Source organism: Calonectris borealis, chromosome 3, assembly GCF_964195595.1.
Source record: "Calonectris borealis chromosome 3, bCalBor7.hap1.2, whole genome shotgun sequence".
Lineage (NCBI taxonomy): Eukaryota > Metazoa > Chordata > Aves > Procellariiformes > Procellariidae > Calonectris > Calonectris borealis.
This window is the reverse complement of record NC_134314.1, coordinates 114,677,507-114,702,583: the sequence shown is the minus strand read 5'-3', so window position 1 is coordinate 114,702,583 and position 25,077 is coordinate 114,677,507. Positions and strand designations below refer to the sequence as shown.

Here is a 25,077-nt window from a genome sequence, read left to right as displayed (position 1 = left end):
GGGGTGCTCCCGGGGCCGTGCGGGTGCAGGGGTGTCTCGGGGTGTGGGGCACCCCCGGGTCCTTGGGGAGCGGGGTGCCCCTGGCCGCGGGGCGCTCCCGGGGCCGCTCCGCTGGGGGCAGCCCCTCCCCGCAGGCGGTCTCTCCCGGCGGGCGGGGGCTGTTCCGCGGCCGGGGGCGGTGCCGGGGCTGGCGGGGACGGGCGCGGCGGGGCCGCGACAGCGGCGCAGGGCTGTGCCCCATGGCGCTGGCGGCGGCCCGAGCGCGGGTGCTGCGCGCCCTCAGCCGCCCGCCTCCGCCGGGACGGGTCCCGGTCGCCGCCCGGCGCTGCTGCAGCGACGCGGGGAGCCCGGCTGCGCTGCCGCCCGGCGGGTACGGGGTCTGGCAGGAGCGGGCGGCCCGCGACCCCGCCGGCTTCTGGGCAGAGGTGGCGCGGGGGGCGCTGCGCTGGGACAGCCCCTTCCACACGGCCTGCCAGGCCGGCCCGGCCGCCGGCGCCACCCGCTGGTTCCTCGGCGGCCGCCTCAACGTCTCGGGTAAGGCGTCCCCGGGCCCGCGCATCCCCCGCGCCCCGCCGCCCTGGGGGCCGCCCTGCCGGCCCTGCCCTCCGGTGCTGCCGGCTTCTGCCTTCGGGCTGGCCGCGGGGTTTCCCGCTGGGGTAGTTCTCGCCAGCGCCCCTCTTTGGGGGAAAACCCGAGGATTTCGGTTGGGCGGCGCTCGGAGAAAATCTGCCAGGCATTGCGAAATGCTGGGAAGCGGGGAGAAAATCCGAAGCCGGGATAACCCTGGCTAAGCCTCTTGCCCTGGCACTGCTTCCCGGCGGCCGCCCACCGCTTCTGCGGAAACCCTGCCGCAGCCCCGGCGTCTGCCTTGGGTCCGCGCGGGGCAGAGGCGAGCGAAGGCCTGCCGAAGGGCTGGGATGCGGCATCCCCGGCGCCATGCCGGCAGGGATGCCTTGACCTCGGCTGTGCCGCCCTCGACCCGGCGGCCGGTTGCGGGGTGCTGCTTGGTCCTGTGGTGGGCTCTGCAGCGCTGACACAAAGATGAACCAAAGGTGGGGGACGGTGTGAATCCCAATCTTTTATGGGGGAAGCTGCAGCCTCTTTTCTCTTTTAAATGAAGATCTGAGTCTTTTCCTCCAACTTCACCACTTACATGAAGGAAGAGAAAAATTTGCCGTGACAGTCCTAACTACCTCTGAGTTTCTTCCTGGCCATATCTGCCTTGAAGGCTCTTCTGTGCTCTGTGGCCCTGCTTCATTCAGTGGGAGTAAGCCCCAGTCCTGTCTAGAGTACAACTCGGTGATGAAGTCTTTTAGCAGGGATGTACGTTTCTTAACTTCATTTCCCGTTCCTGAGAGAGTACTTGCATCACCAGACTGCGGTTCAGAAGTGCAGGAACTGTAACATCTCTGGCCACCTTTTTTCACAGCAAAAGAGCAAACCCTCCTCAGGTCTTCCAGAGAACATAGGGGAACGTCTCCTCCCAGGAGATGGTTCCCAGCAGTGGATCCCAAGTTGATAGAGGTGTGTGTACAGCCCTGCTTCCAGCACCTAGCAATCAGAAGGATTTTAGCCAAACTTCTGTTTTCATTGATTCCTATTGAAATGAAGATCTTGGCTAAGCACAGAGACTTTCGAGGATCTGCTTCTGTCCTCTGTAGATGGGATCAGCACCTTCTGGATCCCACATGGGTCAGGTGTCTGAAATCCAGATATTGCTGGGCCTGATTTTAGATCGTGTCTTGGGTCTGGTTCTTCTGCAGGCACTAAATGCCGCTTAGTTTTCTTTGCATAGGTAAGAAAAGTAATCATAGACCACTGAAACATAGATGCATAGAATTAAACAGCTTTGCTATTGCTGTTTTTCTTCTTTTAAAGCACGATGAAGACGGCACTCGGCCACAGCCGACTGGCTAGTTTTCTGCTAGGAGGCTCTGGTTTGTCCCTTGATCTTTTGATTTGAACTAGTTCCAGAAATACAGCAACAGTTCAGGTCCCTGATCCAGAGCATCCTGTGTGCCTGTCTCCCAACACAGCTGGACCACAGGCAAATGAGTCATCTGCTGCTTTTGCTTGGGGAGACTTTGCAATAGGATTTGGGGGAACTGAGCTTCAGCGCTTCTGGGTTTATTGCACTATAACTCCTGGCCAGGAAAATACCCTGACAAACTACTGCACTTCCAAGGCACTGAGTTCTCAGGAGCATGTCTTACCGAAATGAATCATTTCCAAGCATTGTTGTGGAGGCGAGAAAATCTATGGAGAAACCATTAGGGTATAGCAGTAAGGGGAAGGTCTCTAAATTCTATTTTGTAAAATGAGCAAAAGGTTCTTGTAAGCCTAAGATCAGGAAGGAAATAATAGCATTTGGCCCTGGTTCACCTGCCAGTTCTTACTGACCAAAGAGCTAAAGCTCTCCCTTGGCTGCGCTGGGGTTTACTGCAACAGAAATTCCCTCTGAAGGCTAGTACAGCTGCTCACGAGAAAGAAATGCTGCTTGGCAATGAATCCCCGTTAACGTGGTTTACTATAGTGTGGCGCAATACGTAAGGGTGTTGCTGCAATGAGCTTGGAGATGGGAATTGCTAAGGGTCATGGACCAAGCCACAGCAGATCCAATTACTTGTGGATGGACAACAGAGGAAACTAGTGTATAACTGCTTAAAGCATTCTCCATTAGAGCTTTTGTCCTCCCGTATCATATTAGGATTACCTCAGAAGTGGCTTTATTTCCTTTATTTTTATAATATCGCTGCACGAATTTACTTTAAAAAATAAAAGACTTTAAACAGCTGAAGAGTGTTTTTTCATATTTTTGAGATTGACAGTAGTCCTTGAAATGAAATATGCCGAATTCTGAGGGATTTCTCTCTCTGTGCACCTTTAGGGGCTCATTCCCACCCTCTGTGTGGTGGTCTAAATCAGCTGTGATCAAAGAACAGCTGAAGCTGGCTCCCGGGCTGCAGTTTACTTAAACTTCACAAATTGTGACAGCAATAGGCAGCTTTCGTTGCACTTAATTTATCTGGAAAAATGAAATCCTTCCCCACCAGTATTAATGTTTCCAGGAAATATGATCTGAAACTCAGCAATTTTTTAAGGGTTTTCTCTGAGTTGTACAGCAGTGTGCCTGACTGTTTTTAATAGTTGTCTGTTGAAATAAAGTAACTGCCTTTGGAAGATTATAATGAAATAAGTAAGTGTAGTTTAGGCTTGGAATTAATACTTTACAAGGTTAATCTCTAACCACCAGGCAAGTTGCTACTGAACAGCAGGAAGGTTTCTTGGGTGGATTCTCTATAAGTTTCTTCAGGGTGGGTGCTCTCCCTGAGTCCACTTGAGCATCTCGTGTAGTTGTTCAGGTTTCCTCTACCTCAAGTTGTTGGGGGGAGAGATGCACCTTCGGAGGGTAATTTTATACCTTTAAGCTTTAGGAGGTGTAGCACACAGCTTGAGACATGTTCATCTTTCGCAGATGTCTGGTAATATGTAGATGTCTGTATTCTGTGAGTTTACCCTAGATCCTAAAGTTTTAGATATTTTCAGTTAGGTGAGATTCAGCTCTTCTGCTCTATATCCTGGGATAAAAATGTTTCATATGAGCTTTAATTGGAAAATTCAAACGATGCAGTGCTAAAAATGCAAGCTGGGGAAGACAGTCTGTCAGATTTATGTAGTGAAATGCTGCTGTGGGCAGCAAAAACAATCAAAAGAGTGTCTTGTCTTTGTGCTGCTGGGAGCAGGGGAGAGGTTTGGGCTGGTTTAAGCTTAGCCAGTGGAGCTAAGCTGAGCTGAATCAGCTGAGGCCTCTCATGGAGATGCCATCTCTAAGGCAGCTGTACCAATTAAGTGTAGTATTTGTAGTATTTTCATACTACAGATATGGCAAAGAACAGCTTTACCAGTGCTACACACGCTGTCACTTCCAGCGTTATAGTGTGTGGCTAGCTAGCTAACAAATGATGTTTCATCTTACGCTAGCTTGCTGTTACACTTGACCAAGCTAAGTTTACAGAGCACCTTGTTTATGATCAGGCTTTGTTTAATCCTCTGTTTTCTTACAGTAAATTGCTTGGATCAGCATGTCGAAAAGTCTCCGAATAGAGTGGCTTTGATTTGGGAGAGAGATGAGCCTGGCACTGCAGTGCATGTCACGTACAGGTATGCCACCTTCTTACGATGCCTGGCAATGTGGTGGGGCGGGGAGAAGAGCTGCTGCTCTGAAATCGGACCTCTGTGAAACTCTGCTTTCTTCCAAGGTACTCCAGCACATAGGACATGCAGCTGCAGCGCTGCGGCTAGGTTGTGGAGTCATGGTGAGATAGCTTCTGAAAAACGGAGGCATGTTCCCACCGAGAAATTATATTCTTCCCTTGGGTTCTTCATGGAGAGGGCTCCCTGATCTTAGACATCTGTATAGTAAACATACTACAGGGTGAGAGGTACAGTGGATGTAAATTAGTGACAGCTACTGAAAATTTAAGATTGAGATCTGGCATCATCTTCTGGTTATGGCGTTAATCAGGCCTGCCTATAGATTCCCTCTCTCTAAGTGGGGGCTTTTAGAAGAGAAAGGCTTGTTTTTTCTCCCTGGCTTATGTTCTCACCTGCCAGTTTTCTTTTTGCTTGTTAGAAGTGTTCATGGGAGAATTTCTGTGAGCAGCTTTTGGTTTCAGCACAGCAGTTTGTCTTGGTGCAAACATCTTGTGTTGATGGTCAATAGTATGATACCGAGTCCTGGCTGGAGGGGATTTGAAGCTCCCTGTGTTCCTCTTCCCCATCTTCAGTGCAGTTTAGAGCAACCTTGAGGCTGCTCTGAGTGACGCCAACTTGTAATTGCTGCTATAGATTGTAGGGTTTGTTAGAATATGGCAGTTTTCAAGCATATTTCTCCTTTCCCTGCTATGTGCCCTCATTTAGGAGACAGGCCTGCCTGCAAAAATGCCTTTTAAATCATCTCTCTCTCTAGTGACAGTTAAAGGTTTCCCAGACTTGTACGTTCCTCAGTGCGTATTTGAGGGAGCCAGATGTTTGATCTGCTGGATGTCAGGAATCTGCTGAATCAAAAAGCAGAGGAGACATAGGAAGTCCTGGTATCTGACTCTTTTACAAAATGTTTTCTGTAGCTTATTGATAGTTGGGATTCCTGGAGCTCCTTGAGTCTAAATAGGTTCTAGTGGTCTGGTTCACCTCCAGAATTTATTAAAGCTCCTGAAAACATTCTTCATTGGAGTGAGGAAGCTGGTCAGCAGGGAGGAGTGGGTGTACAAATATCTTTGAGAGGTTAGTGCTCCATGCCACAGAAATAAACACTATCTGATATAAAGGTGTGGAAGAAATGGATTGGTTTTAATGTTGGTATCGTTATTTGACAGGCTATGTAGGCATGTTATGATCCAAATGTGTTGTAACCAACTGGGTAGCTTGGCTAAATGCTTTGAGTTTTGCTTTTGCCATTCTGGTGGTAGAAAAGGAGATGGAATTGAAGGTTTCTCCCAGAGTTTGGGCTGGTGTATGTGCTTTTACTGCTCTCTTCATGCTCCAGGCATGAAACTGGGGGTAGGTCAGAGGTGGGAATTGTGTTCTGATTAACCTGAGAAAGAGAGCAGCCCATCAGATAGCACAGCCTCATTCAAGGCAACTCTAGCCTCCCCCTTAGTCCGTGCTACTTGAAATGTGCTGAGCTGCTCCAGACCCTCAAACCATCTTCTCGGGATCTCTGGAGATATGAGAAGGCCTTTCTGAACAGCAACAGAACTGTTTTTTTCTTGGCCACGCCAAAATGTATTTGGAAGAAAGCATATTTTCAGCCTGTGGATTTGTGATTGCTGTGGCTTGAAGACAAGTAACCCACATCTGAAAATTGAATCCCTCTTTGTGCAGCCTTACAAAGGTACGGTAATTAGCAATCAGAAAGAAGAACATCCAAGTGAAAGACAAGTTGGCAACCTCTATTTTCGAACTTCTCCTTGTATTTGGGAGCCATGTTCCTGTTTCTGTCTGATACTCGTGGTGAGATGTGACTCCATTTGAGCGACACATTTTCGCAAGAGACTTTGGTCTTAGGACGTGGTAAAATAGGTCACTTGGTTCTCTGCTTATCTCATTAAGTCAGGAATAGCTTTGTTGAAAACAGTGATATTATATGGGTGTGTACGCAAGGAGAGAATCAAAAGTATTGCTTTTTCTGTGATCTTTGGGCTGCATTTTTAAAAGTTTTAAATGGGGCAATGAGGTTTTCCAAGGTGTGTTGGCACTGACCTCCCTTTGAGGCTGAGCTTAGTTGAAAACTTTTTGCAGTAGCGTCTTGTTTTAGCTAGAAGTTTTGTGAGGGAAAGCAGATCAGGAAAAGAGATGGCCCAGAAGCTGTGATGCTGGTTGAATAATCCCCTGAGAGCCTTCTGTAGCAGCGTGGTCTCTGCACGCCAGCCTCCATGCAGGACAGCCCCAGTGTAAAGAGGGGAGTGAGAGCGATGCTGGATATCAGGACGACCCAACTCTGGTGTCTGTGGCAGAGGAGATGTGCCCCTTTCCTTAGGATCTGGATGCGCTGTTAATAGGACAGCAGCCTTAAAGTTGTGTGCTAGGAAGGTAAAGACTTTAATTTGGCCACTGCCTTATGGATCAGCTTTGAGGAAGGTCCTGGAATCTCAGCTGGTAGATGTCCAGGGCTTATGTGCAGAGAAGTACAAGGCACCAGTTTTTTGCATTATCTACTTTGCAAAGCTTGCTGCTGTGAGCTGCTTCTTATAGATAAGCCCTGGGTGGCACCAGGAAGGATGCGGCTGCTGGTGTGGGTGCTCTCCCTTCTCCCCCGGGGAGCTGTCAGGGGCAAGAAAACAGCTGAGCGCAGGCCCCGTTCCCATCGCAGCCTGCAAAGGAAGCAGGTGGCTGTGCAGGAAAAGGGCTGGAACAGGCTTCCTCCTCCCTGAGGAAGGGAAAGGCCTCGATCAGTGGGACCTCCTCCATGCATCGGCAAGAAACGCAGCTATATTGGAAAGTGCTGTCCCAGCTTGCTCATGCTTGGGAGAAATAAGAGCCTCCGTTTGCCTCTGCTGCCCCACTAACGGCCTAGCTCGCAGCAGGCAAAGAGCTGCTGGGGCCGTGCTGCCAGTCAGCCTACGTCCACTTGCACGTTTGTCAGCAAGGTGGGTTGTGTTTATGCAGCTGAGTTCAAGTGCGCCGTGCTAGGAGAGGAATCCAAACATCTCCTTATTGGCAAAGATACACAAAGCCATGGGTGAAACGTTTCAGTTTTGCTTGAATGATGATTGCTGCCCTTACAAGCTCGGTTGTGATCATCTTTTTCACTGCTGTGTTTTGTTCTGTCTCTCCAGCTGATGCAACTCAGCCTTTTGGGGGAAAAAAGTTCCCTGGCCCCTCTTGTGCTTTTTCCCCCCTCTGGGTTTCATTTTCATCAAGTAGAAATTCAGCTGTCTTTCAAATTATCTCCAGTTTTGAGTGGGAGGGCAGGAGACTTGTTTTTTTACTACTTTGTGACGGCAGGGCGTGCAACCCTCCTGGGATTTGGTGGCTGCAGTCAGCAAAGTGGGGACAGATGATGCCAATCTCTTATCAAGAGGTCTGGCTTGCCAGAGGCTAAACCACCATAAGCTCATTGGTAGGGCAGTGGCGAAGTAGCAGTTAACCCACAGGAGTGTCCTGCTGTGAGCAGCCAGCTGAATTTATTGGCAGAAGGGTCCAACTCGTCTGGGAGTGTTTTGTCCTGCTCTGTGGGTGTTGTCAGGGCCCAGGAGCTTTGAAACCTTGCAGAGGAATTCCCCAACGCGTTGCTGAGCCTGGGTTCTAAAGGGCACTGTGTTATCAAGTGCCTCATATAAGCAGGCGGAGTTGGTGGCTGGAGCTGTTGGGTTGCAGCCTCTGTAAGCTCAACAACAGGGAATGTTAAAGACAGCAGCTAAAGTTATGCCAGACCTCCCCCTGTCCGACATGGGATTATTTATTGTCTCTGGTGTTCCCTTGTTTAGCACAGTCTATACAATTTAGCCACCTGTGAGCCAGTGTTTCCTAGCACTGCAAAATCCTATGGATATTGCCAAAGGGAGCTGTGCGAAGAAGTGGGCAGCAGTACGTGTTAGCTAACCTGTTTTTGCAAAGGGTTGTAGGCTGGGTCTCAGCGGAAGGGTTTTAATTTACAAAGGAGCTCACTCTGGTGCAGAAAATGTTGTGGGCAGAGGGAATGTTCAAAATGCAAAATACAAAGTAGGGAGAGGAAAGCAGAAGCTGAGGCGCCAAAAATTAGGGTCTTAGGTAGCTTTTCATAGGGTCCTAGGTAGGTGGGAGAGAAGCGGTTGGACATCTTCATTAGCCACATCACAGCTATGCCTTTAACAAGCCGATGGATGGAGGTTCCTCAGCCCGAGCTGAAATGGTTGAAATTGTATTAAAGATCACAGTGAAGACTGCAGCTGGAAGCCATGTGGGTACTTACCAGGCTGTGCGGAAGGTGTTTCTCATTGACAGCAAACTCTTTTCCTTCTTTCCAGTGTTGGCTTCCTAAGCTGAAGTTGCACGTAAATCTAGCCCAGGCTTTTGGCTTTCCTCATCTAAGGCAGCTCAAGGCACTTTGTCACCTGAAAAAGGTCATAAGAGTCCTTGCCTTGGGTTCAGGATATCTGCAGGAAGGCCAGACAATTATGCTCGGCTTAGCAATTGAACCTACAGCCAAAAAGCCTCATGTTGAGCTTTATATTTTTCAGTTATTCTCACTAAAATGGAAGAAATGTTGAGTTTTCCTTTTGGTGAAAAAAGGAAACGTGTTTTCTCTATTTAGCAAAAAGTGAGGGAAATGGAGGGTTAAATTGAGGCACTGTGACAGAAGCTGCAGTGAGGGGTGAATAGGTTTGTGCATTATCCTTGTGGCCAGAACATTGAGCCAGAAGAAGGGATGGGTGTGAAGACCTACTGTGTCCCAGGGGACTTGAGCCCACATCGCAAATGACAGTGCCCGTGGCGCTGTGATCGCAAGGTACAGAGGCAGGCTCTGAACTCTGCTGCTCCACAGTAATTCACGTAGAGCAACAGCTAGGAGGTGAGATATGAGGGTGTTGGGCTGAGAGATGCCCAGATCTTTTTTTTTTTTTTATTTTTTTTAATACTGACCTGTTCGGGGCATTTGACCTGAATTTTCAAATACTTTCAGCCTGATCCAAACTATGGTTCCAGGAAATAAACTGGTCACTGCAAGAAATATTTAACCCAGCTGTAGTGCTGAGACAGCAGAGAACATGGCTTGTGCTGAGCCTCCTAAACAGGCACTGTCAAAGCCCGTATACGGCATTGAATATGTTAGGAAAATGTCTAGAAACGCTTTACAAAAGGCTGCTTCCCAAAGAAGGTCTTGATGCGATTTTTTTGGATGTAAAAAGAACTGGCTTCCTTTGTTTAGAAAGCTGCAGGCTGTCATGCTGTGGTGAAAGATAGCATCAGAAAAACATCTTGGAAAAATATTTCTGCCAGGCATCCCTAAAATGTGTCAGAGAAATGCCATGTGTCGGTGATGGGTTTTACAGGAGTCGTTGTTCCAGACATTGAGCGATGGGCTTTGGAAACACAGGCACCACTGTATCTGGGGAGGGATCTGGGAGAAATATGGTCTGGTAGTTTCTGAACAGAGATGATGTAAAGATAGGAAGAGAAGTACTGCGTCTGTTAGATTGAACAGAAGTACTGGCCTGAACAGTGATCTGCTGGCTCTGCTGGAGGGCCAGTCTTGCAGGTCTTGTGCTTAGAAGTGATGCTGTGATAGCCGAGGAAATAGCCTGCATAAAGGGTGATGAGTCTCTAGAAGAGAACAGTGTTAACGCTCAAAGTCTTGTTTATGGGCAAAAAGGAAGCACACCTTATATAGAGAGAGCCAAGAGTTTATTCTTAGTATAATTGAACGCTTAACATTCTAATCTTATTAGTCAAGATCTATTTATTACAGAAAAAGAAAGAAAGAGGTCCTGTTGGTTACCACTGACACCACTTTTGTCCAGCGTCAGGTCCACATTTCTTTTACCGGTCGTTCGCACAGTGAGGCCGCCAGTGCCAGCCTGTGCTCCGTCTCTTGTCGTCCCACGCCTGTTCTCCTTCACGCCACGTCCTGTGCCTCCACTTCTCAAGGCCTCTATTTCTTTATACTACCCCATTATGTTAGAGTTGTCAACCCATGATGGTAGCATAAAAAGATAAAGTGTAAAAAAAAATCAGCCATGGTTACCTGGTCAATTAGAAGAATTGCTGTTACAGCTAGACCAGGTGAAACAAGGCTGCAGGCAGGTCAAGAAGAGCTCAGACAGAGCGAGCATCACAAGCTGCGTTCCCAAGACCTTGCAAACTCGGTACAAAGCCTGTGGCACCTTGCTTGCCACGGCAGTACCGTGTTACAGGGCTGCAGGGAAACAACAGGAGCAGTCTGCTCTGTCCCTGAAAGAAGATGGTTTTCCACCAGGTTGTGACATGAAACAGCTACACGAAGGGCTGGCTCCAAAGCTGATGGAAATCAGCAGGCTGCGGGTCAGGAGGGCAAACCCAAGACCAGCTCTGTGATGGGGTGGTCATTACAGATGTGGAGGGGGGGATTTATGTGCAGCCCAGCCTCTCCCTGCTCATGTTTCCTGCTGGCATAGGGAGAGAGCTCTCTCTCTGCAGAGCTCTTGTGTATGGTGTTTAAAGCCTGTCAGTGTGTCACAGTGTGTCACCATGAGCAGGCATGTCACTGGGGTAAGACGGTGCTTCCCTCTGGGTTTGGAGGTGCAGGGTTGGGATGGGTAAATTCACGTGAAATCTGTGTTCAGCAGCTATCTAATCTCACACCTGCAGTACAGTGAATTGGACTTGTCCGCATTTTCAGTTGAAAGAGAACATTTTCCGAAAGCAAGTCCAGAATCTCCTCCATGTGTCATAGTTTTTCACCTTCCCTGCCTATGCGCCTACCATCTCCCTGGCTTGATTTGTTTTAAAAGCACATACTATATATACTGTTCTTTCTCCTGTGCAAATGACCTCGCCTCCTGAATCCAACTGGTTGCTGCTTCCCTGTTTCTCAGCTCCACCCTGATACTTTACGCACTGGAGTGGCGTTCTGCTGCCTGGTTTGCTCTCTAATTTCCTCTCAGCCCTTAAGATCTGCGTTTGCAGAGGATCTGCAAACTGTTGCGCCATGAACTGACTTTGCAGTTTCTCGGCTCTCTCTGTCCGGAGGGGCTGGGTGCTTCCTTTCGTTGCGGCGCATTTCCTTCTCCTGCAGTGGCTCTGCTGAGAGCCTCCTGTTGCCTGCCCGGCTTGCGCGCGGGGAGCCGGGCACCCTGGGACCCTCTGTGTGCCCCGCGGCTTTGTCCGTCTCCGGTGGTTGTCCTGCCTGCCTCTGCTGAGCATAGTGCCCTGCTCTGCACCGTCTGCTTGGGCAGCTGCATGGAAATCCTTTGGAGTGCAGGCAGGCAGGTGGCAACGCTGCGAGCATCGCTTGGGATTTTGCCTTTCTCCCTCTTCTTGTGGTTGCCAGAAGCAGTGCACATCTGCTCCAAGCCTCTGGCCACCCTCTGTCCTTCACTGGCAACGGCTGAGCCCTGTCAGCGTAGAAGTTTTCACTCTAACCCTCTGCTTCCTCTACCCTTCCTCTGTACCCCATCTTTCAGTGCAGGCAGAAGCTAAGTGAAGATGCCTTCTTTTGCACTGTCTCACCGGCTCCAGGGTGACAGCATCTAGCTCAGTTCAGCGTCTGATGTATGTTTTCAGTAGATGTGCCTTGCTACCAACACACCTCCTGTGTGTGGATGGGGGCCAGATCCTTCCCTGTGCACAGTCCACAGGTATTCGATGGCATTGCCTCTGTGCCAAGGGTGGGGCAGTGCTGGGCTTGAGGCCAGAATTGCTCTTTGCTCTTCTAACCTTGTGTGATGGAGGGACCGCAACCCCAAGCTTGGCAGCAGTAGCAGGTCGGGAAGAAACCATGGCCGTGTTTTCCTCCTGCTCAGTTCAGTTAGGTCTATCCCACCCGGTTCTGCGGGCAGCACCCCTGCAAGGTGCTCGTTCCGCCCTGAGACGTGTCTAGGTTAAGTACTGGAAATGTGTAACCTGCTGGCATGTACTAATTGCCTGCCTGTTGGATAGCAAAACGTGTGTGAAGGACTGAGGGAGTCAAGGAAAGGATTCCTGAGACAGCATTTCTGCTAACTCCCTTTCTTGAACTGGAGGGGAAGCCTGAGTTGCTGCTACAGGAGCCAGAAGACACACCTGATGCTCAGGGATTTGTGGATTTCTTTGTTGGAGTTCTTGGCTTCACCTTCTCTTTGCCTTTGTGTCCGTTCCCCCATGTGCTGCACCTCCAAGGGACCTCCAAGGCCTTCCTATCTCGGCCTTTCAGAGCACAAAGGAGAAGGCAAAGCGAATAGATCCGGGGGTAAAGACTTGGTCCTTATTGTCTATCAGCTTGCTCACACACTGTCATGAAGCAAATGTTAAATTGGGGTTAATCATAAAAAAACAATGAAAGCATCTGCCATCACAGTCACCGAGTCCTGAATAAGCAAGCGAAGCACAGAGTTGCTTGGAAAGGATGCCCTAGCCAGAGCTCTTCTGGCATTTCTGTTCAGCAGAAAGGGGCTGCAGCTCTGAAAGCACTTGGGTATTTCCCGTCACAGATAAATGGTTTTTATTTTGCTTTCTCACAACTGCCTCTCTGGGGCTTGTTTCACTTCCTGTGCTTTGCACTTGAGCAGCTTAGTTTTGTTTTGGCTCTTTAATATTTATCCACATTGAGATTTTTCTCTAATGCAGCATCGGATGAATTCTGGACCAGAGAATGTGACCTTTTAGGACAAGGCACAAAACCAAACGTTGAGTGGGAATTCGTTATAGCATGGAGTCACTCAGTTCATGAACTTAGTAAAAGTAAGCAAAATAATACATCTAACAGACTGTGCACTTATGTAGATAGCAGGAACGTGCATGGTCATGAGGCGCTTGGGAAGAGGTATTGAATGTTGTGCTTTAGAGTTTAGGCTGATCTCTAGCTGTAAGGGATTAGGAGGAAATTCAGTCCGGGGTAAAGCTGCTCCATATCTGCTTTCTGCAGGGTTGCGGTCTCTCTGCAGTGGCAGCTGTGGCCAACTACTGCCAGAGAGCAGGCACAGGGCACGTCTGGCCACCTCTCCTGAGTTCCTGTGCTTCAGGAGTGGTCTATTTACTTGATGCTACAGGAATAGTCTTAAAATAAGTAACACAAAGTGCTGTGGCTGGGATTCGAGGCTTGACTTCCTTACCTTCCAAAAGGTGGCAGGGAAGTGGTATCCCTCCAGCCATCACTGTATCTGTCTTCATACTTTCTCTACGGCTGTGTCGCTTCACTGCCCTCACAGTGCAGATGGAGTTTTATCCTAAAGAAGTAAGACGCCAAGTTATTCTCAGCCCATGGTTTTGTTATGACATTTCCAAAGTGGAGCACTTGGGCTTTGCCTATTTCCAATTTGCATTGGTTTGAAAAAAGAAACAAAACAATTTTTGATGGATCAGAAACAACATTTCATTTTATTTGCAGCTTAGCCACCAGCTGAAAACTGGTTTTGTTCGTTTGTTTGTTTTTTCACAGCTATGGCCAGTTCTGGGAGATAAGGATACATTGGTAGATTCATGCTTTACAGCTTAATATGGAATGCAGACCCCCAAAATTCATTTGTTTGTTAACAGTTTTTGGAGTCCCTGGTGGTGTAGCTTACAGACCTCTAAGGGTTCACAGGTGACGGGTTGAAGAGGAATGTGCTAGGGAGTAGAAGGTATCTCTCTCCTCTGGGCCTCGGTACTCAGCAAGTTCCTAAACCCAGAGGACAATTTTCATTCCTGGCGGACTCTGCAAGTCGTCTCCTCTGAGCTAATGATTGACACCAGTAAGGGTGCCCTCGTGCTGCCCTCGTGAGGGTCACCTCCTTCCTTGACATGAGACCACTCCTCACCTGGCCCAGTTATCTGTATTCTTCTCAAAGCCCTTCCACTGCAGGCACACAGAGCTGTTCAGTTCATGACAGCACCTTGGTCCAAGGCATGCCTGCAATCGTGTTATCCCCGTGCAGGCAGCAGAATAAATGTATGTGCAAGTCCTTGCCCACGAACTGCTTTTTCGTTCTTTAGAGGAACGTTTCTGCTATTAAGTCAGCACGTTGCAGTGGTGAGCCCTGTGAAAAGAGCCTTTGTTCCTGTTCTCGGTGTTCCCAAGTTTCTCTATGCAAGAGTGGCTGCAGTTTTACTCGGAGCAGTATCCCTGTTCTGCGAGGCTGTTGTGCTCTGTGGCACGGCAGGGTGAAGTGACAGTAGAGGGATTCGGGCTGCGAGTGATCTGCCTTTGATGAGAGTCTTGTAAAATCTGCCACTCACACAAGTGTCTTGGGACTTCTCCTTTTCTTCCTTATGCATGCAAATGCATTGTTTACCCTTGCAATTTAAAGAGAAGCTACAAGTTGTGAAGCACTTCCAGCAGTTCCCCAACATAAATAGTGTGGGGAGTCTTTGGACGACGCTTCCATTTCATCTTGTGTTTATTCCACACGTGTTCCCAGTAGCTTCTGACTGAGCCTCGTAGGTAAAAAAGGCATCAAGGATGGCTAAAATGGGCACTGACTTCTGGAGGCAGCAGGACAGCCACTGGCCTGCTGGCTGCTCTACCCACGCCAGAGCCCGGCAGCTCTGGGCAGCACCTGCGGCTCTCGCTCACTCGTCCTTCTGCAGCAAGCGTGGCTCTCTGCCCCGCTTTTCTTCTCTCCCCAATGCAGTCTGGCTCTCACCACACCCCAGGCCACCCTTCTTTACGATGCAAAAGCTGGCGTGCCCTATACTGCTGAGATGACAAGGTCCAGAGGTGATCGTGGTGCCTCGCTCGGTTCAAGTTCATCCTTTTTTGCTCCCCCACGTAAAACAGGTTGTGCGGTCACATGACAACGTTGCTTCTGTGCCGCAGGGAACTTCTGGATCAGACTTGCCGTCTTGCCAACACCCTGAAGAAATATGGGATACAGAAAGGGGACAAGGTGGCCATCTATATGTCCGTGTCTCCCTTGTCTGTGGCAGCCATGCTGGCTTGCGCCAGGATTGGTGCCATTCACACTGTGGTCTTCCCTGGATTCAGCGCGGAGTCCTTAGCTGGGAGGATCATGGACTGTAAGTAGATGCAGACCAGGGAACAAACCCCTCTGGACAGTGCTCCAAGACATATCCCAATTCTGTGTTTTCTTGGCAGAAAGAGAAAAGGTTCATTCTCAGCTGGTGGGACAGTTCACTCTCCTTTGCAAAGTACTGTGAAGAGCCTTTTCTTTAGTGGTAGCTGCAGTATCCTCTGGCCTTAAAATACTTTATAAATTGCTTAACATTCGGTCTGCACTGGGTTACTGCCAGACAGCAGTGAAGCTGGAGGGAAAACCAGAGCTTAGGAATGGGGCCTGATTTGTTCTTTCGCAGTAAAATCGCAGTGTTTCTTTGAAACTCCTGCACAGTGCTAATTCTGCAGTCTCGATTGTGATACTGTGATTTATGTATAGCACTGCAAGTGTTGGCAGCCTGCCCCCGCTCTGTTAGCCGTTGTACCAACAGACAGAGCTGTTCTTAGCCTAAAGCACTTGTAGTGTGATTAGGTAAAAAGTACTGCTAAAAATACCAGCAGAAGAACAAAATAGCAAGTGGCTCATGTCCTAGCAGTCACATCAGTTTCTTTATGGCTAGTGTGAGGGAATAAGTCTTACAGCAATTTTCATGCTTTTTTTTCTGCTTTAGTAGAGTTAATCTATAGAGAGCAAGTACATGTTTTAGTTATCCCTCACTTTTGGCCATTTGTGTGGAGGTGGTGGGCTAAAGAACCATTTCTCTGCAGCCACAACTCTGTAATAATGTAATGTGGTACAATTTGAAGTGTTCTGCCAGAGTGCTGCTGTCTGCTGTGGCTTCCAGGAGGTTCCCCTCAAGGTACGGGTGAGTTTCAGAAAGCTGCAGGTATCTCAGAGCAGGGTAGTGCCTTCGAGAGGCTGCTGAGTTTGGTGCTGTTCACTTCGGTTTGCAGTGGGGCAATTATATGCAGCTTCAGAGAGAGGATGAGAGAGGGGCAAAGGTGCTTGTTCACTAAGGTTGTAGGAAGTCTTGCACTGGTTTCAGTGCATGAGCTAGCACGTTAGGCTAAAGCAGCAGTATTCTCTGTAACACAGGTAACTGGGAAGAAACTGTTCTGCATGTCGGCTTTGCTAGGCAGGAACGGAGGCATTTGAATTGCAGTGGGCGATACTTAGGCTAGACATTGGGAAAGACTTTCTCATGTTCATGATAGGCATTGGAGTGGACTGGTGGGGAGAGAGTAGAATAGCTACCATTGGAGTGTTTTAGGAAGATTGGACTGACAGCTGTCAGAAATGGTTTAGCTGGAGTGGACCCTGCCTTGAGGTGGGGGAGACGAACTAGATAACCTGTGGAGGTTCCAGCTACCCCTAATCTCTGTGGGTCTCAGGTTTTAAAGTATTTTCGTCAGTGACACTGACTTTTTGTTTGATAGAAGTTCTGAGTATTTGTCACACATGTTGTCCTATACATCATCCCCAAAAGTAATGAAAGCAGGGTGCACATACCAGCCTGGAAGACAGGCTGGTACGTCTGCTAATTCTTTCTCATTTTAGCTGGATGCAAAGCAGTTATCACCTACAACCAGGGAGTCAGGGGAGGCCGAATCATAGAGCTGAAGACGACTGTGGATGAAGCTGTGAAGAACTGTCCAAGCATCAAACATGTCTTTGTGGCTCAGAGGACAGATAACAAAGTCTGGATGGGTGACCGTGATGTTCCCCTTGAGGAGGTATGTTGGTATTGGTAAACCTTGCCTGTTTCCCCTGATGTCTTTGAAGTATGCGATGTTTACTGTGCTGAGGGAGAGAAATATGTAGGGACCAGCTAACATAGACATCTCTGAGAGACTTGATGCAGGGCTGTTCAGAACATGTGTGTGAGAGTCTTGCTGAATGTGTAGATCATGCACACTCTGGCATTTGACTTTGGTCTTTGATCTGCTGTAGGCTGCACTGGGAATCGGCAGCCAAGGAAGATCAGGCAGTCTCCATACTTTCCTTGTGTATGTGTGCTGAGCTAAAAGCCTATGAAGCAGCCGCTGCACTGCAGCTTGGCACTCTGGTGTAGCTGCATCAGACCTGCTGGTGATGACTGGCCTTTCTGCTGCCCCTGGAGCAGTTTTCAGCGTGTGCTGCTCTTCCCGTGCTGCCACAGTACCCCTGGATACAGCTATGTTGCAGTGACAGCATCTGTACGTCCCTGCAGTCACCTAGCTCTGCAGACGCCCACTGGCACTCTGGATAACTCCTTTTAGGTCTGAGTGTTGGCTAGATCATCTTTCTCTCCATCTGTGCCTTTTGGACCCGAGTTCTGCAGATGAAAAGGAGATGCCCCTTATGGCATTTGGATCTTCATCCTCAAATGGATTGCCTGTATTTACAGTCTGCTAGGATTGTGAGCCGAAGCAGCTCAATCTGATTCATCTCAGCATGGGCAGGGGGTATGCTGCTCCATTTTAGTAGTCTTGCAAACAGTGCTGACATTTAAGGAAGGAGTGTTTCCTGAGACCCAGAGTGCGCTGATACCATTGCTGTTGTTATAGTGTGTTCAGGCACTCTGTTATGGTTTGTCATGTGCACTCTCAGACTGGACACTATTGAAAGGCAGCGCAGAAATAATCAAGTTCCTGGAGAGGCCTATGGACAGTGTCGTGGTTACCCCGTGATGGGAGGACAGTGATGGCTTGGGAATATTTAGAACCTGTGCTTCCTGGGGAACAAAACAGCAGTCGTTTTAATGTGTTTAGCTGGTACACATGGGACTGCAGCCTAATGCAGAAGTAGTTTTATCAGTTTGCCGACAGCAGTAAACAGAAACTACTCATCATAATAATGCCTGGAAATTACACGTCTGCAGCCAAGATAATTACTCAGGAGTCCCTGTGCTGGTCACATGAGATAGGAGCAACTACTAGGGTAAGTTAAACAGAGAAGGCAGGTTTTATTCGGAAATTGTCTTACTCCTCCTTACTCCACAAAGCACATTCTGATGATTTTCCTTAGTCTGCAAACAGCCTGAGGCGCTCTGGTGATCCAAAGGCTCAGCCCATTGTCAGTTGTAGGGTCTGAAACATAACAAGAATTAAACCATTAATGCTGTTAACTCTGTCCTTGCTGATCTTTACAGCAGTTGTGCTTTCCAGTTCTTGTGCAATGGCTTACTGCAAAATTTAAGCTCATGTTGTAATGGAGCGTATGAGAACTCCATCTTAGTTTCAAAAACTGGCAAGTCAGCCTGAATTGGCAGTGCTGAAATGTTACAATAAATACCTGAGATGAGCAGGAGTGCTGTAACTCAGAGGCTGAGAATTACATCTGACCCTATCAACTCTTCATATTTTATTAAGCTTTGTTTGTCAGACACGTAAACAACTGGACCTGCCGTTGGTAGTGTTCACTTGTAAATACAGCCTGTTTACAGTGTATGCTTGTATAAAGGCGGTACCTAGAAATTCCTTCGAAGAGCCACCTAATAACCCTTGCAGGAATCATTATTCATCTAGGACAGTACAGAGCTTAAGAGAAGCAAGCCAGCTGTGCTTTTTGTACAGCCATATGTTGACCATCTGGAACACACAGTGATTATTGCAAGTTTGCACATGGATAAGAAAAATGTTCAACCTCGTCCTGAAAAATCTACAGTCTGGGCAGACAAGCTTTCTGCTGCTACAAGGTTCAGTGACCACAAGCATCTCTTTCAAAGTACATTATTTTCCCTTCCTCTGCTGTACTGGGCACACAAGCTGGACCAAAAGTTTGCTCTGACCTAGTAGGACATTGCATCTTTCCCTCCCATGGTTCTGACCGTAGGGGTGAGGAGAAGATCTCAAAAACCTGACCAAACAGTGGAGTATGAAGAGAGTGACAGAGTCAGGAGAGTAAAGCACTCTCCTTCTCATGGGCAGAAGCAATTAGAATTTGAGGATCAAATGGGCAGGACAGACACCCACCGCTGGGGCCAGGGAAGGGAGATGAATGCACAGTTTGACTGTAGCACTGCAGTTTTAAAAGGAAAAGGAAGGTCCTAAACAGTATCCACTCAGCTTTGCTGCTGCTGTCAAGTGTGGTTCATGTTTGCAGTCGCACTTTGGTTTTCTACCAGCAGCTTGCAAAGGCTTGAAATGTAAGCTATGACCTACCATTTTTTTCCTGAAATGCTATTTTATCTGGCCAATTCCCCTTGACTTCTGCTCTTAGCAGAGGTATTGGTGGCAAGGCTAAGTGCTATGCATCCACAGGAACCTTTCCAGTAGGTGAGCACATATAACCTATGACACATCCGTGGACGTTTGTGGGGGGCAACAGCAACAGTGGTTCTCGTCTCTGGACACTGCTGACATGCTTACAGAGGCAGTATTGGTTGGCTCTATATAGCCAAAGGCTTTCTGTCATTACCACCTTTTTTTTCTTAGGAGATGGCCAAGGCAGCTTCTGTATGCACTCCAGAGAGCATGGACAGCGAAGACATGCTTTTCATGCTGTATACCTCGGGCAGCACTGGGAAACCCAAAGGAATCGTTCACACCCAGGCTGGATACCTGCTGTACGCTGCTCTCACGCACAAGGTAACTTGGCTGCACCCTCTGGAAAAGGTTCACTTACCTTCCGACAGTACTAACGAGAGGAACTTGGACTGGTGAGAGGTGCTGTATTCTGTGTTTGCTGCCCAATTGGCTTATTGGGTGTAAACAAACTGAAAAATGTCCGAGAACATGCAATTAATCTTCAGGATTTGCTCTGGGGAATATAATACTATGCAAACCAGAGCCTATAGTTATGAAAGGAAGGAAACTGCAGTGCTGCTATTTTTGCATTTAAAATGTGCTAATGTTGCAAGCCAGAATTTGCAGATATTAAAGTGATACAGCTGAGGAGATTCTGGTAAGTATCTTACTGGCATTGGTAATGTGGATATTACTGTAATATTTTGCAGTGGGATGCTGGCCTTTTTTATTTCAGAGAGGATCTGCACTCAAAACAACCTCATGGCATAGCACTTGTCTGAAGATCAAAAATTACATTCATGCTCTGCGGTTGCACCTTTGTGCTGCTTTTCTATGTGATCTAGGCTAAATGTTTTAGCCCCCTTTCTCATGCAAAAAAAGTCAAGGCACTGCTTCTTGAAGCTTCTGGTCTGAGCGCTGCATATGAAAAGGTAATAGTGAAATGTGGAGAGGACTGTGGTGAAAGATCTCCATCTGGCTTTAGTGGTATCACCCTGTTTGTTATCAAACACAATTCAAGCAGACGTTTTCTTTCTTTAGGCTGACACAGTTGAATTTTTAGAAGATGTGAATGTGCAAGCGTCAGACTTCTCTGCATGAAGGGTGTTTGTTACGTCAGCTTTTCTAAGTGACAGTGTAATCTCCAAGGCATCTTTCTTAGTCCAAAAGGTAGATCCTGCACCCTGGTGCAGACATGCAGGGAGGCACTGTATGCTGCTGCGGTTCCTTTAGGGGTACTTCAGAGCCTGAGAGGGAAAGGCACTTGCAAAAGTAAGGTGAGAATTGGCTCTCCTAGGTAGAGGGATCAGCTGACCTGTGTGGCCTCTGTGGTCTTTGCGCGCTCATGTGTGACACTCTTGTCACACACTCATGGGGTTTTCTTTTAGTTCTAATCCACTTTCTTTCATTTAAAACATAAAGGTGACTCTGCCTTCAGAGTCAGGATCTCTTCACCATACGGTAGAGGAGTTAGATTTACAGTGGGAAGCATTTTCCATAACCAAGAAGAGATAATGAGTTTTCCAAGATTTTTATCTTGAATTTGATGAGCAGGGAGAGGGGGGCATCTGGAAAGCGATACACTGATAGAGAAGCTGCACAGCTAAGAACATTTCTCAGAAAATGTTTCACGGACATGTCTCAGTTTCTCCAACTTTCTCATGGGAACCTGTTCATATTCGTGAGGGATCTGAGCCTCCGAGGCCCTGAAGTTCAGGGTCAGCTCTCCCACGTGAACTGCCTGGAGTAGGCAACCTTAGGTATCCAGGGCTCTGGGCTTTGATTGTAAGCTTTGTTGCTCCAGTCTGAGCAGCTGCTGGTGCAGCCATGCTCCCTGTATGTTTGCAAAAGCAGTCAGGAGCCGGGAAGCCCTGGTACTGGTCCCTCTGACTTGCTTCCTCACCTTGGACTGGCTTTCGTGTTTCTGTGTCCTACGTGCCTGGCTCCACTCGCCCTCTTGCAGGGGCGCTCTCTTGCTCCCAGTCGGATGTCCAGTCCAGCACCTCACCTTACCTTTAAGTTCTTTGCGCCTGCCAACAGAAATCAGCTGGCCTTACATTTATCTTTGCAGTATGTATTTGACTACCAGCAAGGCGATGTTTTTGGCTGTGTGGCTGACATTGGCTGGATCACGGGACATAGCTATGTTGTGTATGGACCACTCTGCAATGGAGCCACCTCTGTCCTATTTGAAAGCACTCCAGTGTACCCTGACCCAGGTGAGGAAGTAGTGGGCAAAGATTTGGCTGGACATGGCAGTGTGACAAAGGAGATCTAGAAACCTGTCCAGTGTGACCTGCCTGCTCAGGGGAGGTAAGCTCCATTTCTTTGGAACATATGTCTACGGCATTCAGGAACATCTGTGCATCCAGGGTGAAAAAGAAAAAGTTGCCATTGGTTTTGCTCTGTACTCCTTTGCACAGTAGCCATAGCTTTATCTTTGGCTGTTAACCTTCCTGCTGAGCATTTGTGGTGGTATGTCAGTACTAGAAAGATAAAAAGCCTCTTTGTGATCTTGCAGGTCGTTACTGGGAAGTGGTACAAAGGTTGAAAATTAATCAGTTTTATGGAGCACCTACAGCTATACGCTTGCTGCTGAATTATGGAGAAGAGTGGGTGAAGAAATACGACAGATCTTCCTTGAAGACCTTGGGATCAGGTAAGGGGCATGAAATCTTCTTCTGAAAAAGACAGGGGGTTCTAACTGGTGAAATGAAGGTACCAGAGGAGCTCGGCTGACCAGATGGGATGTGATTAAAAATAGATGATAAAGCAGGCTCCCTGTCTGGCTTTTCAGATATTTTCTCAGCAGAAGGAGAAACAAACTGAAGTTGGGGCCATTGAACCTTAGTGTGATTGCCTGTTTCCTGGCAGATTTTGCAGGATCGCATTCATTACCAAAAAGATTTATCCAATGGTAAATGACAACACTTTGAATTTTAGTGGCTTAGGAGACCCAAGCAGCATTTTCCTGCATTATTTAGGATTCTAGAGGTACTTATACATGTATAGTTGATGCATTGATGCATTGATTAGTTACTTTCAGTGATATTTATTGCTTGCCTTTTGGTCTTTCTGGAAAAAGTCAGTCCTCAGTTACGTGAGTGCATTGCAGTCCTTTGCACATCCCAGCAAAAATGCTGTAAGCATTCTGCTCAAAGATCATGCATTCAGCCTGTTGTGCACCAAAAGGGAGAATGAACTGCCTGCAACCCCCTGAGTCTCAGGCTGCTTCCTTTCTTATTTTGGTCTAGTGGGAGAGCCCATCAACCACGAAGCTTGGCAGTGGTTCTACCACGTGGTGGGAGAAGGGCGCTGCACTCTCGTGGACACATGGTGGCAGACAGGTAAAAAGCGTCCTTCCGGGAGCGTGGAGGGCCCTGACTGTTGACAGGTTGCTGGTGGGTAGAGAAGAATTAATACATTTCAATTCGATCCAAGAAGTCTGTCAAAAAAAACCTCCTGGCATTTTGATCAGCTTTTGAAAGTCACTGGGGAGTTTCAGCACATAATAGCAATGTAACAGCATACAAAAGCAATAGCGATGTTGGTTTTTTTTTTTCCTCTTTTCCGTTCTAAATGTTCTTTGATATTTTGAATGCTGGAAAATCTCAATTGGTTCTAGAAACAGGAGGCAGAGATTGAATTTCTGGGCAAAGCTGAGAGCAGGCAGCTTGGATTGGAAACCTCATTTTCAATTATTTATCCAATTGTATTGACCTTGATATGGTCTCATCATAAAAAGGGCATTTATAGCACCATATAGCCACAATCTGTACTTAGGTGTGCTGTGTTTCCCTTCCTGGGAACAGTCAGAGGAAGATGGAAAACCAGGCTGTGTAGTCAAAGGGACCTAGTGCAACTGCTCTGGCGGAATTGGAAAGGAGTGAGTGGAGGCTTGCTGGCTGTGCATCAGGTGGGGAGGGGACAGTGGCTGTCACCCAGCAGGGCTGCCTGGAAGCAGCTTCTCCCAGAAGCAGTATGCTGTAGTTGCTTTGGCCCTGGACCTTGGGTGCCTCAAAAAGGAGTGTGCTTCTGCTTTGGCAACATGCTTGGCCCAGCTGTGTGCATCAGTTAAGGCTTGTTTTCCATTTACAACCGCTGGACAGAGTGACTGGCTCTCATAGATCCCTGTCCAGCTGGAGCAGAGGTGGTCCCTGCCTCCTGCCCTCCCTGGTCAGCAGCGGAGAGAGGCCACAGCACTGTACCCCGGCTGGGGCTGTGCTGCCTGGTGGGGCCCTGCGCTTGGAGGAGTCCTGCAGCTCCTTCCTGGCCACCTCAGCACGCGGTCCTCTCTTCTGGGCACCAACATTCAAGAGTTGCTAAAGGCATCTTGCAATATGTCCTTCTCAAGTTGTGAACCACGCAGTTTGCCATGGAGCCATGGACTTAAAGGACACAGCGCAGCTGCTGGCATTCTGTCTCTGCTGAAAAAAAGCTGTCCCTACTCTTAAATTTCTAGCTGCCATTGGGCAGATTATTCATCCCCTTTCCAGTCAAGCTGCTCCTGATTTCATCCTTATTCCTGCTAGGAGGATCCTCTCTTCAGGATCCCTGTGGATCTCAATGTGATGAATTAGCTTCTGGCACACAACCAAGTTCCATTTAATCCAGACCAAACTTGCAGACTCTCTTTATTTTCAGATTTGAAATAAAACAACCTCAGAATTCAGAGCAGCAGTGTTAACTACTATCTACTTCAATTACTGATCTCTTAAACCATCTGGGTTCTTACATGCTGAGCAAAGGAAAGCTGACTGGCTAGGTGCTATATGCTTTCCTCCTCACTGCTCTGAAATAAAACACTGTGGAGAAGCAGTTGATTACTGTACAGTGACAGAGTTGAGAAGAATCTTTTTTTTGCCCTAACATTTTTTTGTTGTAGTTTGTTTTCAGTTAACTGGTACATGCAGGGTGCGTGCAGTGTCTCCTATTTCCTCTGAAGTACAGGGTTAGATCTTATATTAAACTGTATTTCTCCTGGATTTTTGGAGCAACAACTGTCAGGTGCGAGGTTAAAGAACATTTGCTGGACAGTCTGTGAGTGCAGTGTGTTTGATCTTTTCTTGAACCAGGCATAGTTTTGCATAAAGAGTTACCAGCTCCTGGAAGCGTAATATGATGATAAATATTCATGAAATTGATTTTATTAGAAAGTAGAATCAATCTTTCTCCACAGTTGATGCTTCCAATAAAGAGGAAGCCAAATTAGTCTTGGAAACATTATATACGCCATTTGAATGTAAAGGGAGCGTGGAAAGAGATCATAGAAACAGTTTGATGGATGCTGGTTGTGGTCCTGCAGTGTCACCTCTCGTAGACAATTTCAATATAGCTTGTTAATTGCGCTGTTGTATGCAGTGTCCTCTACGGTATATTGCTCTCTGAAGCAGCAATGTGTTGCCAGCTAATAAAGCCTGGTAGGCGTGAAGATCAGCAAATGGTGATTTAAGAATCCACTTGAAAGTCTTTGGATGAGCAAATGAGTGAGATAGCAATTATGAGAAGCAATTTAAGTAGTGTGGTACGTGCAGATGAGAGAGATGGAAAATTCCTATGGTTCTTACTGTTAAAATATTAGGTACTGCTGTGCTGTGATTGAAAGTAATAGAATCAAAGCTGTGTTTGAGTTTCAGGTGTAGTTCTTCACAGTGCAGAAGAGACACTAGGTATTTTTACTTTTGTTGTTGTTTTTATCAAAAAAGTACAGCTGTTTTATGCAGCTGTGAACAAAAGCTGATTTTGAAAGACATCTCCGA

At 47.7% G+C, this 25,077-nt stretch overlaps 1 protein-coding gene across 5 annotated transcripts in view; it reads left to right on the top strand.

Moving 5' to 3' along the window:
- Nucleotides 1-224: 224 nt before the first annotated feature.
- ACSS1 (acyl-CoA synthetase short chain family member 1) overlaps nt 225-25,077 on the top strand; it is a 34,672-nt gene continuing 9,819 nt past the window's right edge. For 2 of the 5 annotated variants that reach the window (XM_075147398.1, XM_075147395.1), the window contains exons 1-8: nt 225-534; nt 4,065-4,161; nt 14,954-15,153; nt 16,650-16,825; nt 19,508-19,660; nt 21,390-21,537; nt 21,840-21,977; nt 22,573-22,665. In XM_075147398.1, coding sequence (XP_075003499.1) covers nt 240-534; nt 4,065-4,161; nt 14,954-15,153; nt 16,650-16,825; nt 19,508-19,660; nt 21,390-21,537; nt 21,840-21,977; nt 22,573-22,665 — 1,300 coding nt within the window. In that variant the 5' untranslated portion in view covers nt 225-239. Of the gene's footprint in view, nt 535-955; nt 1,525-4,064; nt 4,162-14,914; nt 15,154-16,649; nt 16,826-19,507; nt 19,661-21,389; nt 21,538-21,839; nt 21,978-22,572; nt 22,666-25,077 lie in introns of those variants that run through there. The other 3 variants (XM_075147397.1, XM_075147394.1, XM_075147396.1) reach the window with 2 other exon arrangements.